Source organism: Pocillopora damicornis, chromosome 7, assembly GCF_964200805.1.
Source record: "Pocillopora damicornis chromosome 7, jaPocDami1.2, whole genome shotgun sequence".
In the NCBI taxonomy this organism is placed as follows: domain Eukaryota; kingdom Metazoa; phylum Cnidaria; class Anthozoa; order Scleractinia; family Pocilloporidae; genus Pocillopora; species Pocillopora damicornis.
Window position 1 is genome coordinate 6690001 of NC_142676.1, and position 23951 is coordinate 6713951.

A 23951-nucleotide genomic window follows, 5' to 3' on the forward strand; every position below is an offset into this window, starting at 1 on the left:
TTACCCTCCTCGTTCTTCGATGCTTTCTCCAAGCTTTCTGAATTAATTTGACGGCCTCAATCTGTCAGGAGAAAAGCATTATTCATATACTGATAACTAATTATATACTGATGATAATTGTGAATCCATTTCCCTGATAAGGCCATGGAGTCGAAAGGGAACAAATATTGTCTTTTAGAAAGAATCTCATCTTGTTGGATCGGATTACAGCTAAAATCGCCGAGAAAGTCTTAAAAATAATGAAACTTGCAGTTAAGATTTAAAAGACGTAACGCCTTTTGAATCTTAACGGCACATTATTCTGCAAAGTAAATAACAATTTTGATAATGTCAGCATAAAATATCAGCGTCTTTAAGTCGTCACGCCATGTTGAACTACATAACAGAGGTCTACTTTCTACGAAAAGTCTCTTCTGCAGTCATCCGCCTACAACGGTCACCTCCGTACACCGTTTGCCTTCCTAGAAATGACCACCTCCTCAGAAGGGCCACCTCTCTACACAGGACACCTACCCATGAACCGCCTCTTTCTTACAACAGCCACCCCCTCACAATGACACAGCAACTAAAGCGCGTCCCAACTGCAACGAGACTCATCTTTCGTCAAGGGCCCGTTTAAAAAAATATTTGTTGCTGAGAACCCTGTCAGCTTTATATCACTAAAGAGTAGGTGAAATTTTTGCAATACTTAATTAAGGGACGCTATGAAAAATGATTTAACTTCTGTTCCTTGCTGGTTCAGTCACGGTTAGGATGTTTTTCACAAGCATCACTGTTTGTTTGTTTGTTAGTTTGTTTTGTTTTGTTTTGTTTTATTTTTTCTAATCTATTTATTTTCATTGTGATTTTAATAAGATGTCACCATAAGCACGTTTGAAGAGTTGTAAAGGTGAAGCCCAGTATACATGGAGTGAAATATCTCACTCTCGGTTTGGATTTCCTTTAAAAAAGCGAATTCATTGTAAACTACTTGAAAGAAAATTTTTGATGTTAACTTTTGGAACCCCCTTCCCTTTTTATTTTAAAATAATCCCACCATTTTATATAATTGAAATCGCTCCATAAAATTAAATGATTGAATTTACCATGTATAACTGTGATCATGCTGTTATTACTACATCAAATTACCTGAAATTCAAGTCTTTTTAATTTTAGTCGACGCCAAGCCCGTTGAATTATGGACGCGCATTCATTCTGCAAAGAAAGCAAATATTATGATATCAACAGTTAATATGAGCATCTAAAATATCCATGATTATCACATCAAATTTCCAGTTTCATCATCATAAGACTTCATATCCTGTTTATGTAGATATCAAAGGTCCATTTTTATTCTGTAGAACCGCTGCGACCAACGTTTTGAAAATAGTCTTCTCCCTACAAGGGGAACTTTCTCAACAACGATTAACTTTTAACAAACACCATATTCCAACAATGCCCTCGTCTCAAGAGCAACAACCACCTCACAACGCCCACCCCCTTATGACGGCAACCTTTTCACGACGTTTCTGTAACTTGAGTGCGTCCAAACAGCCGATTCAAAAACCCGACTGACGGGGGTGTAACAAGATGTGTTTTCAAAGACAACAAAATTCTCTCCCCTTACAGTCAATTTTTTTGGTCTATGTAGAGGATTAAAAATGTAGAAGTTGAACATGGACTACAGATAAAGGATGAAAAATACAGAATATTATGGCTAAAAATTATTACCCTCCTCGTTCTTCGATGCTTTCTCCAAGCTTTCTGTATTAATTTGACAGCCTCAATCTGTCAGGAGAAAAGCAGTAATTATATGTTGATAGATAAATATATACTGATGATAATTGTGAATCCATTTCCCTGATGAAGCCATGAAGTCAAAAAGGAGCAAATAATGCCTTTTAGAAAGAATCTCATCTTGTTGGATCAGATTACAACTAAAATCGCCGAGAAAGTTGAATGATGAAACTTGCCATCTAACTCTGCACCAACCGCCATTACTATCTCCTAGTACCTTGAGTTTGAGCTCTTCTCGTTTTAATCTTCTCAATTTATGGCAAGGAATTTGCAGAATAAAAGTTCAATGAAGATGAAAAAGACATGACGCCTTTTGCATCTTAACGGCACATTTATTCTGCAAAGTAAACAACAATTTTGATAATGTCGGTATAAAATATCAGCATCTCAAAGTCGTCACGCCATGTTTAAGTACATAATAGAGGTCTACTTTCTACGAAAAGTCTCTTCTGCAATCATCCGCCTATAATGGTCACCTCTGTACACTGGCTGCCTTGTTAGAAATGAGCACCTCCTCTGAAGGGCCACCCTTCTACACAGGACACCTTCCCAGCCGCCTCTTTCTTACAACAGCCACCCCCTCACAATGACACAGCAACTAAAGCGCGTCCCAACTGCAACGAAACTCCCCTTTCGTCAAGGCCCAATTTAGAAAAATATTTGTTACTGAGAACCCTGTCGGCTTTACATCACTAAAGAGTGGATGAAATGTCTACAATACTTAATTAAGGGACGCTATTAAATATGATTTAACTTCTGTACCTTGCTGGTTCAGTCTCGATTAGGATGTTTTCCACAAGCATCACTGTTTGTTTGTTTTGTTTAGTTTTTTCTAATCTATTTATTTTCATTGTGATTGTAACAACAAGTCACTATAAGCACGTTTAAAGAGTTGGAAAGTTGAAGCCCAGTGTACATTGAGTGAAATATCTCACTCTCGGTTTGGATTTCCTTTAAAAAAGCGAATTCATTGTAAACTACTTGAAAGAAAATTTTTGATGTTAACTTTTGGAACCCCCTTCCCTTTTTATTTTAAAATAATCCCAGCATTTCATATAATTGAAATAGCTCCATAAAATTAAATGATTGAATTTACCATGTATAACTGTGATCATGCTGTTATTACTATATCAAATTACCTGAAATTCAAGTCTTTTTAATTTTAGTCGACGCCAAGCCCGTTGAATTATGGACGCGCATTCATTCTGCAAAGTAAACAATAATTTTTATGATATCAACAGTTAATATGAGCATCTAAAACATCCGTGATCATCGCATAAACTTCCAGTTTCATCATCTTATAAACTTCATATTCTGTTGATGTTGATATCAAAGGTCTATTTTTTCCAGTGGAACCGCTGCGGCCAACGTTTTGAAAATGGTCTTCTCCCTACAACGGGAACTTTCTCAACAACGATTAACGTTTAACAAACGCCATATTCCAACAATGCCCTCGTCTCAAAAGCAACCACCACCTCACAACGCCCACCCCCTTATGACGGCAACCTTTTCACAACGTTTCGGTAACTTGAGTGCGTCCAAACAGCCGTCTCAAAAACCCGACTGACGGGGGTGTAACAAGATGTGTTATCAAAGACAACAAAATTCTCTTCCCTTATAGTAAATTTTTTTGGTATATGTGGAGGATTAAAAATGTAGAAGTTAAACACGGACTTCAGATAAAATATGAAAAATGCAGAATATTATGGCTAAAAATTATTACCCTCCTCGTTCTTCGATGCTTTCTCCAAGCTCTCTGTATTAATTTGACAGCTTCAATCTGTCAGGAGGAAAGCAGTAATTATAAACTAATATGTAATTATATGCTGATGATAATTGTGAATCCATTTCCCTGATAAGGCCATGGAGTCGAAAGGGAACAAACAATGCCTTTTAGAAAGAATCTCATCTTTTTGGATCAGACTACAACTAAAATCGCCGAGAAAGTTTTAATAGTGAAACTTGCAGTTAAGATTTAAAAGACAGAATAAAAGTTCAATGAAGATGAAAAAGACATGACGCCTTTTGAATCTTAACGGCACATTTATTCTGCAAAGTAAACAACAATTTTGATAATGTCGGTATAAAATATCAGCATCTTAAAGCCGTCACGCCATGTTGAAGTACATAATAGAGGTCTACTTTCTACGAAAAGTCTCTTCTGCAGTCATCCGCCTACAACGGTCACCTCCGTACACCGGCTGCCTTCCTAGAAATGACCACCTCCTCAGAAGGTTCTCCTCTGTACACAGGACAGCTTCCCATGAACCGCCTCTTTCTTACAACAGCCACCCCCTCACAATGACACATTGCTGGTTCAGTCTCGGTTAGAATGTTTTTCACAAGCATCACTGTTTGTTTGTTTGTTTTGTTTAGTTTTTTCTAATCTATTTATTTTCATTGTGATTATAATGAGATATCACCATAAGCACGTTTGAAGAGTTGGAAAGTTGAAGCCTAGTGTGCATGGAGTGAAATATTCCACTCTCGATTTGGATTTCCTTCAAGGCGAATTTATTATAAACATCATAAAAATAAATATTTTGATGTTAACCTTTGGAACCCCCTTTCCCTTTTTATTTTAAAATAATCCCACCATTTTATACAACTGAAATCGCTTCATGAAATTAAATGATTGAATTTACCATGTATAACTGTGTTAATACTGTCATTACTATATCAAATTACCTGAAATTCAAGTCTTTTTAATTTTAGTCGACGCCAAGCCCGTTGAGTTATGGACGCGCATTCATTCTGCAAAGAGAACAAACATTATGATATCAGTAGTTAATATCAGCATCTAAAATATCAATAACAAACGCCACATTGCAACAATGCCCTCGTCTCAAGAGGAACATCCACCTCACAACGCCCACCTCCTTCTGACGGCAAACTTTTCACAAAGTTTCGGTAACTTGAGTGCGTCCAAACAGCCGATTCAAAAACCCGACTGATGGGGGGTGTAACAAGATGTGTGACAACTCGTGCAAATAGACAATTCCTGATAGCTTTATTTCACTTAGAAGAAATTAAGTTGAGAAATCTGAAGCAATTAATTAATATGTTACGCTGCTTGCTCAGTTTAGTTTAAAAGTTTTCATGCTGCAGTGCTATAATGGAATTTCAAAAATGAAAATATTCTCCAATAGCCCCTCAAAGAAAAGACAGAGACGGAAAATCATTTCCCCCTAATGGCTACCTTTGTATCAATCCGCTACTTTCCGCTTTCTACAAAGTAAAATTTAGAAATTTACAAGTACATCTTAATTTCCTCAAGAAAGATATTCCATTTAAAAATTTTTAAAGCATATGACTCCAGTTGACAAGTTAGCAGCTTTTCAAAACACTGCTGCGCCGCTTCGGTGGGTGAGTGAAACAAAGGTTTTTTTATTCAAAGTTTTTTCATTTGTGATATTTTGGACAAAGATTGATTAGATTTTCAAGGAGTCTGAAATATTAGAGCTGCAAAGTCAACTATATAGGCTTCGAACCCGTTGAATTAACGTTGCAGCTCTAATTTGTCAGGAGAGAGACGGAATCATGTACTTGTTATTTATTATGTGTTTTACTTTCAGAAATGTCCTCTCCTTTTTATAATGGGTGTTGTCGAAACCTTGACAACTGAAAAAAAAGTAAACTAAATTCGATTTGTTTTTTTTTCCCATTCGATTTGTTTTTTTTTTCCCATCATGGTGTGATTCTTATCTTCTCTTGACAATTTTCATAGTTTATTTTCTTCTTTGAAAAATACAATTAAAGAAAATCTTTTTGCATCAGTACCTCTGAAATTGAATATGGCCCTAATAAACAGTTCTGATAAAACTTTGAAATTTTGTTTTGTGGGGGTTTGGAGTTTTCGATAATTATGCCGGGCCCGCTCTACGCAATTCAGTTGTTGGCATGTAATCCTTCCTCATCGGAAGCTTTAAAAAAAGAAAAAAATAATAATAAGCAATCTGCTACGTTGACACAACATTAGAAAGAAATCAGAATACCTGTCTTTGCTGTTCTCCATCTTTCTTGCGGGCTTCCTCTTCAAAACTGAAAGAAAGAAATGTTAGCACCACAATGACAACTACCAATAATACTTGGTTGCAACGCAAGTTTTGCAAAAATAAAGCCTTGTTCTTTCCATTTTACTTAGTGCAAAGATGTTAAATACCTTGAGCCTGCCTCAAACACATATTTTGAACTTAAACTCTTGAATGTTCACATTAATGTCGAGTAGCTGGTGAAGCAATTTAATAGTTTGATAAAGCAAGCCGCACAATCGGTCTGTAAAAGTTTTCCGTTGTTTATTTACAAACTTAAAACTTTTATCGAAATTGAACTTAATGATTAAAGACCTACCTTTCTTTGCATTCAGTTTCTGACCTCTGCCAAAAATAGTCCCTGAAACATGCGAATGTAAAAAAACTTATCCAAGACGTTACAAAAACCATCTTGGCCTTTGTAATATTTTCCCGAGTCTGATTTATGATCAGATTGCGTCATAATAGCAGCTTTTTCTTTTAAGCGCGCGCTAGAAACAGAAATTCATGAAGAATTACATTTAAAGTAATATTAACGCGTGAACCTCCCTAGTTAGATGTGTGTCTACTGACTTATAACCATGGAATATTCCGTTGAACTCCTAGAAATACAAAAACTAGTTTTGAGTGGAATTTTAGATCAAATATTCTCAACAGTTACCTCTATCCCGATATTCATCGATTACAAAATTCTATGCCTTCTTTTTGTCGAATTCCGGCTTTTGGTACAATTTTGTTGATAGGGCATTGGAAATACAAAGAATATTCTCGGTTTCAACGATAAATATTTAAGTGTTCTATGGGTTCATCTCAAAAAGAACATCTATGATCTCTCAAAACAGTTTATTTTAACTCCTGTTCTGCGAAGACGCCAATGACCGTGAAGAAACCGTTTCATCAACAATTTTTTTTTGAGATACAAAGCACTGTAGTTGGGAAATGTACCTAAACGACCCTTAACTAGCGAAACCTGAAGAGGACTAGCTAGACTGCGAAGCTCCTTGCCCTCCCATCGCAAGAACAATACAAAAAAGTCCCAGAGTCTTTCAGTGTTTCGGGCCACATAATTTTTCGCTTTGACTTGTCAGGAAACGCGATTCGAGTAAAAGAGACTTAACTTGTATGAAAGTTTCCATGACAAAGGTTACGCGGGGTCGGAAAGAGAGCTTCGAAAGTCTTTGAGATGAATAATCACGAGTACGAGATCAACGCTTTATGGTCTTATTTAGTGTAAGGAAGTGAAATTCTGACAGTCGATCTTCTGTCTTACTCTGCTCTTACCCAACCATATGCAAAATACTCCAATAACAGGCTATCAATAAGAATTGCAATAAGAATTGCATAATTCAACAGTTTCAAAGTTGCACTCTTGTCTGAGGTGTATTCAGTGCAAAAAGGTCTGTGAGGCGTTATTTGTTTCAACATGGTCATATAGAGATTTTATTCCATATTAGAATGTGCCTGTAACCAAACAAAGGGGAGAGCACGAAAAGAAAGAGTGAGGAAGGAAAAGGGTTGGCTAGGAAGGCGGGAGAAGGAGAAAAAGCCATATTACAACAGACAAGAAGGACAGTGCGTGTTTTCGCTCATGCTGAAAATACTCTCTTGATTTCTGATTTTCTGTCCGGGAGATGTACGCTCTGCAGTAGTGATTGGAGGTGCAACTTCTCTGAGCCATTGTATGTATTATCAACTTAACTTACTCTAAACTGATAGCGTCGGTGAAAGTTAAAACAAATATGGATTTGGTTAAAAAATTAAATCAAGTCTTCAACATTGAATAAACAATTGCTAAAAGAGAAGAATGATTTCAGCGGATTGACGAGATAAATAAAAAAGCTGTTCACAAGTGATGCATTTAGAGATGTTTCGTTTTTCTTCTCTTCTTATTCCATGGAAAAAAAGACGTAATTGACGTAATCGCAGAGCCTTCGTGCGAATTTATTCAATTACAAAAAATTTTAACCGCAATAAAATAGTACACATTTGGTCGGTTTTTTTTAGATAAAATAAATCTCAACTTCCTACAACATTGAATTTGGCCCACATTGTACACAGGCAACATCAAGGCACCTTAATTGAATTCTCTCTACACCAAAACAGATGAGACGTTTCTATGCTTTCTATTCTTCCCACTTCTGACCTGTCTCTCTCTCTCTCTTCTGCCTCAGCTGACGGAGAGAAGACAGTCCCTGAGAACAAGGTTGGAAAGATTGTATTTATAAGATTGTATTTATAGAAAACTGGCCAAGCCAGCAGTTCTCTGTTATTTTATTCCATGTAATGAATAGAAATAAGAATCAGAAACCACTCTGGTTTAAATGGTCGAGCTAGCGCGCTTGCCCCGACACCCGTCATATGCTTGCCAGTCTCTTCAGGGCATTTTTACCTGATCTTCAAAGAATGAGACCATGACAATGAGCTCTCTGTAACTTTCACTGTTGATTATTTTCATCGCCGTTCTGCAAGGGCTGATCACTACTTTTTGCTTTGGTACCATGACTGCACGAAGAGCGTTCTCGGCCACTTTTGGCTTCTACTCTTGCGAAGCCATTCTTGGACAACAGTTCCCACATCATCATGGAACATTTCGGACGCAAGGTAGGGTTTGCGTCAACGGCATCGTTTTCCTGCTCGTCCATGGGCGGAGTAGGAGTCCTGAGTTTTCTTCCTGTTGAATTTCTTCTGTGAATCTTCTTTCGTTCCGGTTCACTCACTTTACGATTTGTATCTTCCCTTGGGATTTCTGTCACCCGTTCTGCCGAAAGTTCGCATACCGGGCCTAATCCGTCCGGTCTTAACCCTTTCCCGGTACTTACGACGTATCCTTGCTCAGTGCCGCAGGGACCAGGAGAATTGATAACGGTCAGACTACGTGTTTCGTCAAAAGGACGAAACCAAGTGAGCAGAAGTCCTGTTTCCGAATCAAATATCATGATGTGGCCACTCGCAATGCCCACCCAAATAGAGTCACTCGTGGGCTCCACGCAGGTAATACACGCAATCGCGTCATCGTGATCTTTGTATGACTCGGATTCCGCAGAGAGACTCCTTAGAACAACTGCACAGTCAACGCTGAAGTGGTTCTGCCTGTTTTCTGAATCCCATTTGCTGAGTACGGACCTGCACACGGACAAAACGCTTTTTTCGTCACGAGAAACCTTTAGAAAGGAGATTTGCGTTTGTGGGTTGTTCTCCAATCCCTCAGGGCCACCGTACCACACGGCGTCGATATCGAAAGCCTCCACTTCGCCTGGTTTTGTTAAATATCTGTAAATGTATCGGCTCGTGGATACCCAGAGTTTATCCTGTGCCACTGTGAGTGACAGAATTCGGTGGCGTCCAACATTGAAGCTGTGAAAAGCACGTTTTTTGAAGCTCTTTTTCATATCTGTTTTCAAGATACAATGCACGTTTCCATCGTAAAGTCCAACAAACACGTACTCATCGTTTGATGCAACGCAGCTAACTGGTTGGTCGAATCTCATGGATGCCACGTACTTGTAACGCGACTCAAACGAAGTGGAGTAAGCGTTGACCAAGGCAAACTCTCCACGAACAGCGATTAAGACGAAAGGTGCCATAACATGCATGTACTGGATCTGAAACAAGAGACGCTGCTCTTGATAGGTTTCAATTGAGAAAGAAAACTTCATGCTGAGTGTGCGACCATCGTAGACAAAAATTCGGTTGCCCGTGTGGTCATCGCAAGCTATCCACAGATCAAGGGAATCTTGCACGAGACAAGCATGACGCACAGACTGTTGATCTGAAGGGATGAGCTGCTTGGCTATCAAACACTGAAACGCGGGATGACAGACTTGCTCGGTTATTTTAGCGGTCGTCGGTCTCTTGGTCGGCCTACCCAACCAGCATCGAAGCATAAGTTCAGTAAGCGTCGGCAAGCCGAAAGTCGCTACCGGAACGTGCTGCCACTGTGGACGCTCTCCAGCAATTACAGCCGCGTTGATTTTTGCACCTGAATCGTACCCGATGAACGGCATTAACCGGGTGATAATTCGGTAAAGGAGGATCGCATACGAATATACGTCTACTTGAAAGGTGTATTCCTCTTTATTTGCTGATTCCAACATCTCAGGTGCATGGTTACCGGGAGATCCAGCGCATGAAATCAAACCAGTCGAAGTCGCGAAGTTCGCCGTGCCAAAATCAATGAGCTTGACGTGAAGATCAGCGTGTTCCTCCAAGGACCAAACAAGGACGTTTTCGGGTTTTAAGTCTCTATAGATGACACCCATGTCATGAAGGAATCTCAGTGCGTCTGCAACTTGATATGCAATCCGAAAGAGAACAATGCGATCAATCAACTTTGGGCTGGATAAGATCTCGGTGAGAGCCCCGCGCTCTGCTAGTTCCAGCACAAGGCACAAGGGACGCAAAGACACACCGATGATGTTGATAAGGTAAGGATGCTGTCGTACACGACGCAGCACGTTCAGTTCCTTGCGCGCCTCGCGGTAATGCCTTAAGGGTTCGGATTCATCGCTTTGAATGTAGAACTTGATGGCGACTGCCTGTCCTCGACATTCCCCGCGAACGACCTGAGAAATCAGAATACTATATCAACAATTTTGGCCTTTGTTTTACATTTCCTGTTTGCGTTTTTCTTGCGATACTAGCTGAGGGAGCTTGAAGGTATATCCTTAGCTGAGGATTTCACGGTCCGTATGGCAAAATCCCGACAAGCAAGAGCCAATCAGGACGCTTGGATTTAGCACAGGACTACGTTGCCATACAACAGAGGGGTCTTACAGCCTCTCTTTCGGGCGCAGACGCCTATTACACCATCGACAGTCAGTTATGGAAAATTCATTAAGGTCCCTTCCTACTGAGAAAAAATCTTTAACTGCGAGGAAATCAACAACGAGCCTGCTACTAGCGAGCCAAGGCGGAACAAACAGCAAAAAAAAACAAAACGAAACAAAATAAAAATAAAACGAGAATAAGCGGTGAAAAAATAGCTCGGACACCAAGGTTCATGAGAAAAAGGAAAGTTTACAGCAGAGCATTTGTAATCTCTGTTCGCCCCTATCACGATAAATTTTCTAAAAAGACAGAAGATAATAAGTTCACCCCCATCCACATCAGCTTGATCCTAAATTTTCAACTTAATTCATTGCGGCAAAAAAGCTTCTTTTCTAACGAAACCATAATAAATTGCATTAACACGCAAATTTCACACCGGTTACAAAAAGACCGGTGCAACGTAATGAAGAAACAGATACCTTTCCAAAGCCTCCACTTCCCAGAATACTCGAGTCGGCGTCCTCATATGTAACGTCTTCGTGCGACAACAATAAATCAGGATCTACGTCATGTAACATTATATCAGGTGCAACCTGGTGAAGATCAACTTCCCAGCTCGGGTGATTGGGACAACGGATTAAGTCTGACTTTGCACTTTGACGCTGACATTCGGCAAACGTGAACTTGTAGGGTGCAAGGCCGAGTTTTTCACACATCATACAGGGAATAAGCTGCCTGACTTTGGGTTGCTGTCCGTCCGTCGTCGATAATTCTTGGTACCATTCGCGAATGAGCGTGTCGATGTGGTCAACCGCGAAACTCAAAACCCTCCGACCTTGACGGCAAGGGCTTACTTCCGTTCGAATCAACTGTCGATCAGATCCGGTGTCAGGGACACAGTGCAGCAGGAGGAACAACCGTGGGTGACGAAGGCAAACGCCAGATTTCCAGCAGTGAAGGAAATTGTCGTCTATCAGCGTCGCCAGATCTGTCGGTAACTTCGGTAGACAATTGACGGGGAACTCCTCCACGAACGGGCAGTTGGGAAGGTGTGGTGTTTCACTCCGTGGTTTGTCACTCCTGCCCTCTGCGGAGGTGCCATCCGTAGGATGTTTAGGTGTAGAAGCAGCAAAAGATGAAGTCCTTTGTGGTGTTCCTATCGCGATATCAGCTGATTGAAAACTTGTACTTGGAGAACTGTACGACGATAAGTGCGACACGAACTCGTTTTCAACCGCTTCAATCTGAATACCACAGGCGGTGCTGTCAGACAAATGGTTCCCGGCTGATAGTAAATGAAACGAAAATAAAAACAAGATTTGTTTATCAAATGACAAAGAAGAAGAAGAACAAGAAGGGTTCAGCTATTTTAATATGTGGACAATAAAGAGAAAAAACTATTAGTAAAACATTCTTTTTACTTATCACTTCTACCTCTTTCCCAGAAGTAGCACCTAAAGACTCAATTTCTTGTTCAACAACACAATTAAATGCAAGAAAATGAAGAAAGGTTACTTGTTTTTGACTAGTATCTCATTCGGAAAGAAGAAAAACGTTTACTTGCTCAGCCCTTTACACCCTAAAATCAGAATACATATTCTCTATACTGCTCTTTATACATTTCCTAAAGTGCCGACAAGGAGAATTTGTTTACCAATCATGAGCTTCTTTCGTTGGTGATCATTTCCTTTATTCTCATGACCTTAACGTGTGATCCAGGGGTGATATTGTAAAGAAAAAAAGAGACACAGTAGCTTAATGGTAAATGGAGTGGCCTCCGGACCGAGAGGTGTGGGTTCGAGAACTGGCCGGGTCAATGTGTCGTGTTCTTGGGCACAAATGTTTACTCTCTCCTCCCAAAACAATTGGAATATTCGCTCATGTTTTTTCGCGCGATAGTTGGTAATTCGGACCCGAGTTTTCCTTCATGTTTAAAATCTCGATCTCGTGATGTGATTATTGAGGAGAAATTCAGTAACAAAGATTAATCTACAAATTATATTTTCCTTCACCTCTTGTCTCCTTGTCGTCATCAACAGTCCGTATCTCCATGGATACGTCTCCAGTTTCACCAGAACCTCGGCTTGAACCCCTATGAAAAGACTCCAGGATGGATTCTTTATCAGATGTACGGCCGTTTAACGCGGAAGAGATCTCTCCGTCGACTTCCTTCTCTACAGTAACTTGCTGATCATGTGGTCCTTCTGAATAACTTTCTGTCGATTGCGGAAACCGTTCAGGCTTATCAGCAACAAGGCGATCGTCGGGTTGGCCTATTTCAGGGACTTCAGAAGTATCTGTTGAGGAAGGATTGTTAGATTTCTTATCGGGTGTCGCCAAGGAACAGTTCTGATTGAAGCCATCAGGGGTACGACCTACAGGATGAAGACCTAGGTCAGGATTTTCCCCAGCCGCTTCTGATTCGGAGCTGTTCTGATGGTTGTCGGTTTGGTCACGAGGAGTATGGTCTGGAGTGCACGATCTGGATCCAGCGGAGAGGTAAGGAACACTATCGCTATCATCACTGTTGCTATGCTGAGTTGTTTTGTCGTCTAGAAAACCGTCGATTTTTACAGAGGGACTTTCTCTCTTGCTGATATCCTTCAGATCTTGACTAGCTTCGATATCGGTAGGTTCCCCTCGTCGAGATAAATTTTCCGCATCATCATTTTCAGCCATGCAGTTGGCAGATGGCCGGTGGTCAGCCGGGGAAGAACCTTGCGGCACTCCAGGGCTGGTGTACGACACATCGGAAGTAAGCGTATCACAAGACCCGTCTTCGTAGCTCGGACATGAAGTGCTTAAACGAAAATTTTGGCGTAAGATAGCTACATTTGAATCACTTTTAGGAGTTCCACTATCCAAATCAGCAATTTTATCTTCTTGACCTCGTCTCCCTGGATCAGTGCCATGTTTAAATATTCTTCTGTTTCTTCTTGGGCCAGCCCTGGAACTTGATCCAGGAAATGTCCGATCAGTAATACCTGCCGACTTGGTGCGAGCTTCGTCGTCGTCGTCTTCCGAACTGTATTCGAACCCCGAATCACTCCTAGAACTACCGCCATCCAAGTCGGGATAAGCGAAAAATCTGCCGTTGATGTAATTTCCGTGGCGTTGACCACTAAAGAATCGAACGATACCGGGAAAATCGTTGAGAGATCCTTGCAGATTCTCGAGCGATCCACCGAGTGCGGGATTTATAGAAGGGGAGGTATGCCCCTCATAGTCGCTTTCCACCAGGCCACCATCTGGGACACCATACACGGTCAAAGGACACCGACAGCAGAAGGGGTCCAGCTGAAACGGGCTGGTGTTGTATTCCTGGCGGTTGAAGTTTTCTCCGCTAGACAGCATGTCTTTCATGTAATATAACAGGCGCGAAATGAGCCGACACCAAAACCCATGTGGAATGTATGGCAACGAATGGAGCCGCTTCAGTGTAATGAACGGTAAATCATCATTCGTCGCTTCATCCGGTTGTTGGGCCGATAATCTGGAAGGGATGAGGACGCGACCTTCGTCCAAGGAGCAAGCGATCTGAAAACGATTCAACAGGCGAATGAACTGCGGGGAGTTTTCGTGCGGAAACTGCTCACCTCTAAAAGTCTGAGGTAGATCTTCAAGCTTCAAGACGCCGTTATGAATGAACGGATTAACTACAGGTAGCGTCACGACTTGTGCCATCAACTCGCAAAGCCACTGGGGATCAATGAAGAAAAGATCCTGAAGATCTTGATTTGGGTCATTGTAGTGCATCAAAATTCCTGTTAAAGGATCAATTGATGATATTTACAAACTGAAATCCTTTCCTTTACCTTCACTACACTATAAATTCAACAGGTATAGAGAATAAGGAATATATACTGACAAAGGGAGATCATTTCAGGCCAAATTCTCAAAATTGCCTATTACGAAATTCAAGGTCATTAGCTGGAAGAATTAGCATGAAGATTGAAAGGGGTAAAGCTGATACTTCTATATCGTATTAATCTCGACAATTTGTTGAGTTAGGACTAATTCACACACCTCTCTTACTTTTCAAGGCAAAATCTATTCAGCGTTAGTGGAAGGTTGAGTTAGCGCGAGAAACTGACTCATTACCAGTACTATGTACAGGAAACCGGGGAGCTGGTGAGTCACCAGTAAGAAACGCAGGAAAATCAGACGACCCGTGTCTATGGCTGCAATGCTCTCCAGAGGAGGAAACATACGGCCCGTGATAAGCGGACATTCATATACTTAAACCAAAGCATGATTGCAAAACCACGTGTTGCCAGGTAACAAACGTCCAAATACCTTGCTCTACGTGCATGTTTTGGCCAATCCGCGAGCTCATGCCTACCTCTCTCGTGCATAAACTGCGTGACTTCAGTCAAATCGTTAGTGTCCTCAATATCCAGATCGTCCTTCTTTATGGTGTCCAGGACAAGCGCCTCGTACTCGGATTTGTGCAAGATTGGCATGCGGCCATTATCCCGCAGCTCCTGTCGCTTGGTTTGAATGACATCTGCCACTGACAGAAAACTATGTGGGATTTTTTCTCCCATGACGAATACCTGTCCTCTGCCGCTCTTCTGAAGGCTCCTTGCAACATCGTAAATGGTGACTCTGAGGTCATCAATGCCTATATTTTGAAAACAAAATAAACCGCTTAAGTTAAATCGTAACGAATGGACACAAGGGGATCAAAAATGGAGGGAAGGAAATAAAGATGTAATCCGAAAATCACTTCAGCAAAGATACCTTCTCTGTTGTCCACAGCACAGCTGACTTCCTTTATTCCCTTGACATTTATTCGATTGTACTTCGGTAAAGAAACCAGCTCCCATACTAGTTCACGCATGCGCTCTGGGAACCCCTTTTCCTTCTCTTTCCGTACCTTATCCAGGTGTGTTCCCACAATGACGAGGTTGGTGTTGGCAGCGCTGGCAGCAATTGTGTCCAACCAGCTCGTAAGCATCTCGATTCCTCTTTCACCTGCCGAAAATTGGAAAGGCTTTCAGAAATGTCCGTTTGAGTTACTTCCCTTGACCCTCTTATTCCTAGGATCTCATTAGTAATTCTCTTTGCTGTCTGCCATACAATTCTTATGATGCGAGTTTAGAAGATTTGGTATTGGATTAACGAATAATATCCAAATTGATACTTTCATTTATTCTCATCACTTGTCTGCTCGATATGCTGTTGATATTGTAAGGAGAAATTCTGTCTTGGTCACTCATCGGAGTTAAAGGGTCAAACGCAAACTTGAATTGCTCATCATTTCAAAACCAGATTATTCAGTAGTTTCTGGAGAAATTGTTGTGCTGCGTCGGTGAGCGAGTGAAATAATGAGATGGTTATCAATTGTAAATTGAAAAAGGAAGGTCGACCAGCTTAGCAGATTTTAAAAAACCTAGCGATTCGGCCAGGGAAGGCTTATTTTCATTGCGTCAGCTTTCCAAAATTCCTTAAGGGGGTAAACTCCTTTATGAATTTTGACCTGAAAAACCAAACGATTTTCTCAATTGCTTTATCGACCTCCGCTGTCGGAGGGAATCTGGAGACAATTTAGTTATATCCCATCCCTTAACGGCTAAAGAACAAAAAACAGAGGTGCTTGGGGCGGGAAGGAAGGATTTATTCTACCGTGTTACACACGAATTCCCAAGTTAATTCTCTTCCCCCCCCCCCCCTTTTCAAAATCTAACTTCTGTTTTCTAATAAGCAAGAGGTATGGAATTTGCAAAAGTTCATTCAACGCCCAAATTTATGATAATTACCTTCCTCCAGATTCCATACCAGAAGGTACAGAGCCAGAGTTGAAAGAAAACATTGATGCGTGGTATAAAAATCCTCCTGGCCACCAAAATCCCAAATCTTAAACACAAATTCCGGATGGATCGAAAAGAGACCAAAATCTTTGCGATTGTAGCGGAATTCGTCCATAGCAATCCCTAGCAGAGAAAGAAAAATTCTCTCAGCAAAATTATTTGTTATTTTGCCTTTCTCTGTCGTAACTTATTTCGGTTTCTAATTTCGGGAGCGTGTCAGAGGGGAGCTCACTAGAAAGAGACGAGTTTTTTAAGAGTGGAGCTTATTAGCGACGGGGGCATTTTAGTGAGGGGAACTTTTTAGAGGCAGGGCTTTTAGAGAAGGGAGCTTATTAGAGATGGAAGGAACTAGAGGCAGGGCTTTTTAGAGAGTTGAGCTTTTTAGAGATGGGGGCTTTTTAGAGCGGAGCTTATTAGAGACGGGGGCATTTTAGTGAAGGGGAACTTTTCAGAGGCGGTACTTTTTAAAGAGTGGATCTTATCAGAGACAGGGGCATTTCAGTGAGGAGAACATTTTAGAGGCGGGGCTTTTGAGAGAGTGGAGCTTATTAGGGACAGTGACTTTCAGAAACGGGAACTTATCAGAAACAAGGACTTTAAGGAAGGGGAAGATATCTGAGACGGGGACTCATGAAGAAGAAGCTTATCAGAGGAGTCTTGTTAAAAGAGGGGCTTTCTTACAGAAAAGAAATAAAAGCAAGAAAAAAAATCTCTACCATTTGTTGCGTTGTTGACATTATAGTTATAGTCCCTCATCAGTCGGTGCTTCAACGTTGTCTTTCCCTGTTCAGCCCGACCAACCAACATCAGCTTCAAAGTGTAATACCCCTCTGACCTGCGCAAGATGTTCCGAAGATACATTATGGTTTTGATACCATTTTTCTTGATCTCTTCTGGGGGATCTGTCAGCTTAATGGGTTTAATAGAAAGTATTATTTAACTAATAAAAACAGCCTTTTAATTGTAGTATGTTCTGGGCTCTAAGTCAGTGGAGACAAAGTCTTTTATAAACAGTGGTTGTCATGCAAACAGTGTAAAATTTCCGGGAACAGCCATTCTCTAGATATCCCTTTGTCTCTTTACACCCTAACTTCAGTTTGCTTATTCTCCATACTGTTCTCTCTACATTTTCTAAGATGCTGATGAGGAGAATTTGTTTAACAATCAAGAGCTTCTTCAGTTAATGATCATTTCCTTTATTCTCATGACCTTAATGTGTGATTCAAGGGTGATATTGTAAGGAGAAATTAGATGTTAGTCACTCTTAAGGGTCAAAGGATTAATAGTGAAGCTACATACTTTAACTTTCTCAATAAAATTAACCTTGTAGTAAGCACTTGACAATAGAGCGAGTAAATTATGTAAAAAAGAGCTATTAAGCACAAGAAAATGGCCTCTAAAAAATGATGGAAAATTAGAAAGTTTTTTGACCATGTGGATCCATTACATTCATCAGTGTAAAGTCTAAATTTCCTCCCTTGCACCTCCATTGAATAACAGATTTTATTGTGCTGGACAGCTCTTTACCAAGAGGGAAAACAACAAATTTTAGAAAAATCTTGAGCAAGTGTTCTCTCTCGCTCTTGCATGGAAAACTTCTTGCCTTCAAGTGCTGCTCCAAATTACTAGAGGCTGGTTAACTTGAGTGTCCCTATCCTAGTTAGTAAGGGTAATAGGTTTGATTGGAGTCCAATTCGGTCTGCTATCATGTGAGGGACAAACAAAATTGGATGACAGTGAAGCAAGAGTCTGATTTGTTAATTAAGAGTATGATTTCAAACAGAATTGGACAACATGATATCCCAACATACCGTAAATTAATCGAAACTATGACAAAATTTGAGAAAAAAACTAGCCATTGATGACACATTTTCATGAAATGCAACAATTAACTTGGCAAGATGTGGGAAAAAAGTGCACGCTCGTGATCAGTACCCTCCAGTTACATAGGTATGATGCATGAACTGTCCAATTATTCTGTCCAAATACTAGCACAATGCATACACTGTCCCACCAGTGCTCAATTTAGGCTGGTGATAACTAATGACGAGAGAATTTTGTTATAGTTTTGATTGCCGGTTCTCATATAATCATATCTTATTTATTTCTCTCACCTGATCCAAATTCTCCAATTTGAGCATCTCAATATTGGTGAGTCTTCCCATTTGTGGTGGAAGCTGAGTCAGTCTTGGGTTGCTAGACAGGTCCAGTGATTGTAGTGTTGTAATTTTGCAAATACATGGGGGTACTTCATACAAATTATTCCTTGCTATGTACAATATTGACAACTTGGATTCTGCCATGCGTCCAGGTAATGATTGCAGTTGATTATCACTCAAATAGAGCATCTTGAGTGATGGACTCCATTTACATCTCTTAGGCAGCTCGACAATTTTGTTGAAGCAGAGCTTAAGTTCTCGTAAATTTGGCATTTCAAGCAAACTGGCAGGTATACTCCTTAATTGATTTCTTCTCAAGTCCAAACAGTACAGTTTATTTAATATCTTTATATTTTTTGGTACACTTAGAAGCAGATTTGAAGCTAAGTAGAGTTTTTCCACCCATGTGACTTTCTCCAACCAAGATGGATTGACATCACCAAGAGCAAGTCTTGGCCAATCAATTCTTTTTTGTGCCTCATTGCAGTTTGTATTGAAGAGAATGATTCCCACAGCTTCTGTTCGTTGTTGTTGAATTCCTAGTCCAATAGGTATTGCAATACGAAATGAATCTTTGTCAGCAATACATGCCCTGCCGATAAAACAAATTAACCTTAGTTTATAAACATGTCAGGATTGATGGAAAGTTTGCCTAACCTCTGCTGGAAAGGTATATATTTCTTATTATCACACTTGGTAGCATTGCAGTTAACCTTTTCACTCCCAAGATCTCAATAGTAATTCTCCTTACTGTCTGCTATACAGTTCTGGTGATGTTGGTTTGGAGAATTTGGTATTGGATCAACTTATGTTCCGTTAATTTCAATTTTTCTTTAATCTCATCACTTGTCTGCTTGATATTGTATTGATATTGTAAAGAGAAATTCTGTCTTGGTCACTCATGGGAGTTAAAGGGTTAAAGCACACTGTTAGTGTTGGGAAGCTTTTGGTCTAAATTCAGACCAAAGATCATGTGCAAAGACAAAAGTATGGCATTTTTTATTATTCAACTGGAATAGGGTGTTTCAGTCTGCCATTTGATTTTTCCAAGGTCTTGGTGGGTGAAAAAAATAGAAATGAATTTCCTCCTTCCAAATAAATGATGATGCCACCTTGACACCACAATCCTTCATTTTTCTATAAGTAAAATGGAAAAGGGAAGGGAGAAATAGATAGGATGGCAGGGTTTGCCGATAATACTGGTTTGTTAGAGATGTAGCCAACAATGACCTGTTCCAAATACCTTATTCGGGCAAAATCATCCTCGGTTGGCACCACTGCAGCTGGCAATTCCGCAATAGCCTTCTGCTCTTCCTCTCTGCTCATTTCTTCCTTTAGTAGATATTTTAGAAGCTTCTTTTTATCATGCTTTGCTGCATAACATGCCAGCAACATGGCTGCTGCCTCACAGAAATGACCCTGTAATGCTTGCACAATGCAGTCTTTAAGGTGTAAGGAATGTCTCCCTCCTGAGAGGACTAAAGAACAAATGGCGTCGAGGTGACCTCCTCTTGATGCCTCAAGGAGAGCCTCCTTAAAGCATGAGTGTAAAACATCCTGGGGAGAAATTAACTTCAGCAATGCACGTAACTTGGGACTGTTCTCTCTAGCTGCTTTCTTGACCTCTGTTGGGAGAATGAAAGACAATTCTCTTAGGAAAGAAAAGAATCAAACCCTATTTACAACCAACTTTTAAGGTGACTAAAAGAAAAGTCGCAAAATTAAGCCTGAATCATGCTTATTCTTGAAATAAAAATGTAGAACAAATCATGCAACTAGTCAGAAAGATTTCAAATCTGATTACAAAGGAAGATCATCAGGGATTTACTGTTATTATTATTACTGGAGTAATATTTCTGAAGCCCCCTAGTAGAGGGGTTTATAGATCCTTATCAACAGCAACTTATAAAATTGATTGTTAAATAAAAAGTAACGGTGTTGAAGAGGTGGAAAATCTTAGGTCTTTTATAAAAATCTTCATGTATCTCTTAAAAAGATTCTGGGATTGATCTTCACAGAATTGTAGCTGATAATTTTGAAATAGAGTTTAGCCCTCTACACCCTAATATCACTAAGCATATTCTCCATACTGTTCACTATACATTTCCTAAAGAGTTAACAGGGAGAATTTGTTTAAAAATCAAGACCTTCTTTAGTTGATGATCATTTCCTTTATTCTCATGACATTAATGAACAATTCAGAGGTGATATTGTAAGGAGAAATTAGATGTTAGTCACTCTCAGGAGTCAAAGGGTTAGAGCACCTGTGTTACATCACTGCAGAATTGTATGAAAATCTTTTCCTTTCCAATCCAAAATAAAAAAGCTAATGCTCCTCACTGTTGGCTGTATTTTTTTCTTTTGGCTAGTTTAAAGAATTTGGTGTGATACCTCTAGAGGTAATCTAGTTGATAATTTTCTTAATTCTGATTACCTTTAACCCTAGTAGCAGAGCTCACAGAGTATAGCCCCATAGTTATACAAAATAGGAGTAACCTATCAAGCCGAAAAAATTTGGATGTACAACCATATGACCATACAACTGTATGACTGTACGACCGTATGACCATATGAACATACAAGGTGCTACTTTTAGCATGCGCAGCCAGCTGTACCACAGGCACTATCTTATAATCAGTCCTCTACACGGTCACAGAGAAGTTGCAAATGAAAATCCACTAATATTACCACGCACTTTATCCATAGTAGGGTTTTAGTTTTGTTGAAGAGATGTGCAGGAAAAAAAAAAAGGCGAGCTCCGCTTTCAGGCTTGCCTAAATCTAAATATTAGCATTTTAAAATGGAAAGGAGAAATGAAATAGCTGACATAAGAAAAATTCAGATTTTAATATTCTATTCTAATAGACTGTCCTCTTCATTGCGTATCAAAATTAAGGGGATGCTTTTTGATGGTGATCAGTTGAAAGAGTTGATCAAATTAACCTGGGAATGATTTGAGGTGTTCCCATGGATAATTCTTTAAAAACCCTTGAAATGTGAACCAATTGAACTCTCTCCAATTTCACTTACCTTCAGTTTTGAGGACACGAGCTGTCCTCTTGCAATTATTAATCACAGCGGTTTCATATGGAGTTTTTTCAAACTCATCCTTGCTGGTAATATCAGCATTATATTTCAAAAGTTCTTCCACACAGTCCAAGTTATCCATTGATGCTGCAATGTGAAGAGGTGTATAAAATCCATTGGCTCTTGCATTTGGGTTGGCACCAAAAAGAAGTAATAATCTAACCACACTGGTCTGTCCCAAGTTAGTTGCCTCGTGAAGTGGAGTGTATCCCAGAAAACCTAGACGCTCATCCAATTTGCTGACATCGGATATTTCTCGAAGCAATAGACGGATTTCAGTCACATTCCCCTCACGGCATAATTTGTGCAGCTGGCCAGCTGTTGAAGTAGTACTTGACAACGACATGACCTTTGTCTTGAAATAAAATAAGTTACATTGACACATTTGTCAATTTTAGCTAATTACAATCGATTTAAAGCCCTTACTTATTGAAGTGAAGTGAATTCTTTATTATTAAACCAACTGCCACTGACTGAATATTAAGATTTCAATGTTACATCATTTTGATTAACAACTAATATGCTAATCTGAGAACTACTGGCTAGTGATTTAATGATCCATAAGTAAAACATCTCACCATAAACAATAAACAAACAGCTATTCTTTAATTGCATTTATACTAACAAATCTAAACGACTCAAATAGTGGAGACGGCCAAACAAGTGCTTCAAAAGACTGTTTTAAATATTTTCCTTTAAAAATCATAATATTATTCAAATGAAACTTAAGAAGCTACAAATTATGCACACCATTCAAAGTCAGTTTCAAGCAGCAGCGACAGAATCCACGACCTGTCTGAGGTTTACTTCGAAGGCATGCTTTGAATAGCTAACAATTTAAAATAATAAGTATATTTGCTCACTAAAATGATCGTGATTCAATGCGATGTAGGAAATTCGAGGTACCTTCCGTACTTTATCAAATTGAATTCAAAGACGGACTTCCGGCAAGCGTTTAATTTACCTTCAGTGACTTCCAGTTTCGAGACGAATACTAGCTGAAGATGACCTCAGCCTTCTGAATAAAGGGGAGCTTTGAGAAGGAACTTATTTCCATCCTGAGAAGCAAATGTATTTGAAGTTAAAAACTGCATCTATACATATGGACTTCACGCCACCTAACCTACGTCGAGGTCGTTAAACGAAGGAGGAATATTCCCATGATCGAAATTTTTAGAACGACATTAATGCACAAATGAAACCGCTGTAATATGAATTGAAAGCGAACCTAAGACAAAGACAAAGGTGACTCACAGAAGTCCGTAGAGATGTAATTAGGCGAGAAAACGGGACGTAAATTCGTGCGCTCCACTCTGGACCAATTGATCACATGATCAACTACAGCGGTCCGGAAGTTGGCATCCTTGCAGGCCGGAAATTAGAACCCAGTAATATTTGAAGATAGTTTCGTTTTAAAACGATAATAGTTTTTCATCATTTATTTCCCATTTCAGTGTATATCTGAGATGTGTAATAGCCTTCATTTCCCAAAGTTTTCGAGGTCAGTCCCTGCCTTTCATCATAGATGGATCAGAAATCACGGCTGAAATATAAAAATAAAATGTCAGAAGTTTGAGTGAGACCTCGCCTCTGTGATCAGAGATCTGGCCCGGTTTTTAAAACTACTTCACGTCTTCTTATTTATTTGGAAGAAGGAAAAAACTAAAAACCACTCAAAAAGTTACAAATCCAGCTGAGAACTGCAACAAAGACAAAGAATATTTCTGAGGCAGAGAAAACATTTTGTGGTTTTCTCTAAAACCATACGATAACACGTACCTTTTCATTCCCTACTGCTGAATGACGTCAATTTTTAGAGAAGACAAGAAATTATCAATAATCTCTTGGTGATCGAAGATGTATCCGCGTAAGGACCTCGGGTTACCTGTGGTATGAAAAAATGATATGTGAAGTAGAAGGTCTCAAAAGGGTGATGGGTAAAATATGGACTGGACTATTTTTTGGACCATTTTTTGGACCATTTTTATGGCTTTTGCGAGTAACAGATTAAAATTTTGGCCATAGAACGGCTACAGGTTAGCTTCTCAGGTAAATTAAAATTTTCATGGTTAACTTTTTTACGACTAACGATGAAAGTTTGTCAATTTTTTACGCCTAACGGCTAAATTATTTAGCCGTTTCGCGGCTAATGGTCAATATTATGCATCGAGGCTCAGAGGAGGTCAGGGGTGTCATGCTAATTTCATCATATGAATTTCACGTGATTTCTAAGAACTACTGATAGGAGCTTATTGGTCATTTTCACCAGGAAGTTTGATGTTTCTGAGAAAAGTGGTAAACAATAAAGCTTAACTGCC

The 23951-nt window shown here is 39.7% G+C and overlaps 2 protein-coding genes across 3 annotated transcripts in view; both read right to left on the reverse strand.

The window, feature by feature from the left end:
- LOC149042284 (uncharacterized) overlaps window positions 1-7352 on the reverse strand; it is a 19497-nt gene extending 12145 nt beyond the window's left edge. The window contains exons 1-9 of the mRNA XM_089212286.1: window positions 6753-7352; window positions 6127-6468; window positions 5772-5817; window positions 4465-4530; window positions 3500-3556; window positions 2916-2981; window positions 1711-1767; window positions 1129-1194; window positions 5-61 (exon numbers count right to left, since the gene is read on the reverse strand). Of these exons, the coding sequence (XP_089068412.1) occupies window positions 5-61; window positions 1129-1194; window positions 1711-1767; window positions 2916-2981; window positions 3500-3556; window positions 4465-4530; window positions 5772-5817; window positions 6127-6218 (507 nt within the window). The 5' untranslated portion in view covers window positions 6219-6468; window positions 6753-7352. The remainder of the gene's footprint in view (window positions 1-4; window positions 62-1128; window positions 1195-1710; window positions 1768-2915; window positions 2982-3499; window positions 3557-4464; window positions 4531-5771; window positions 5818-6126; window positions 6469-6752) is intronic.
- A 366-nt stretch (window positions 7353-7718) lies between these two features.
- On the reverse strand, window positions 7719-23900 carry LOC113681168 (uncharacterized). Of its 2 annotated transcripts, XM_089212777.1 has the most exons (13): window positions 23413-23888; window positions 22888-23176; window positions 22598-22691; window positions 21577-21988; window positions 19790-20171; window positions 18502-19138; window positions 17104-17296; window positions 16337-16510; window positions 15318-15551; window positions 14917-15198; window positions 12587-14338; window positions 11054-11859; window positions 7719-10369 (listed from the first exon to the last, which is right to left on the reverse strand). In XM_089212777.1, exons 4-13 carry the CDS (start codon window positions 21977-21979, stop codon window positions 8243-8245), a joined length of 6990 nt encoding a protein of 2329 aa, XP_089068903.1. In that variant the 5' UTR covers window positions 21980-21988; window positions 22598-22691; window positions 22888-23176; window positions 23413-23888; the 3' UTR covers window positions 7719-8242. The 2 variants fall into 2 exon arrangements, with proteins under 2 accessions (XP_089068903.1, XP_089068904.1); XM_089212778.1 differs by lacking the exon at window positions 22888-23176 and having other exon boundaries at window positions 23413-23900.
- Window positions 23901-23951: the final 51 nt, after the last annotated feature.

Bases quoted from the DNA above. Each gene is read 5' to 3' on its own strand.
- LOC113681168 (XM_089212778.1), bottom strand. From the start codon at position 21,979: ATGTCGTTGTCAAGTACTACTTCAACAGCTGGCCAGCTGCACAAATTA. The intron at 15,552-16,336 runs GTAATTATCATA...AATTTTCGGCAG, and splicing joins GGTATGGAATCTGGAGGAAG to GTGAAAGAGGAATCGAGATG. The intron at 11,860-12,586 runs GTGAAGGAAAAT...ATTTACTATCAG, and splicing joins TGACGACAAGGAGACAAGAG to CCGGGAACCATTTGTCTGAC.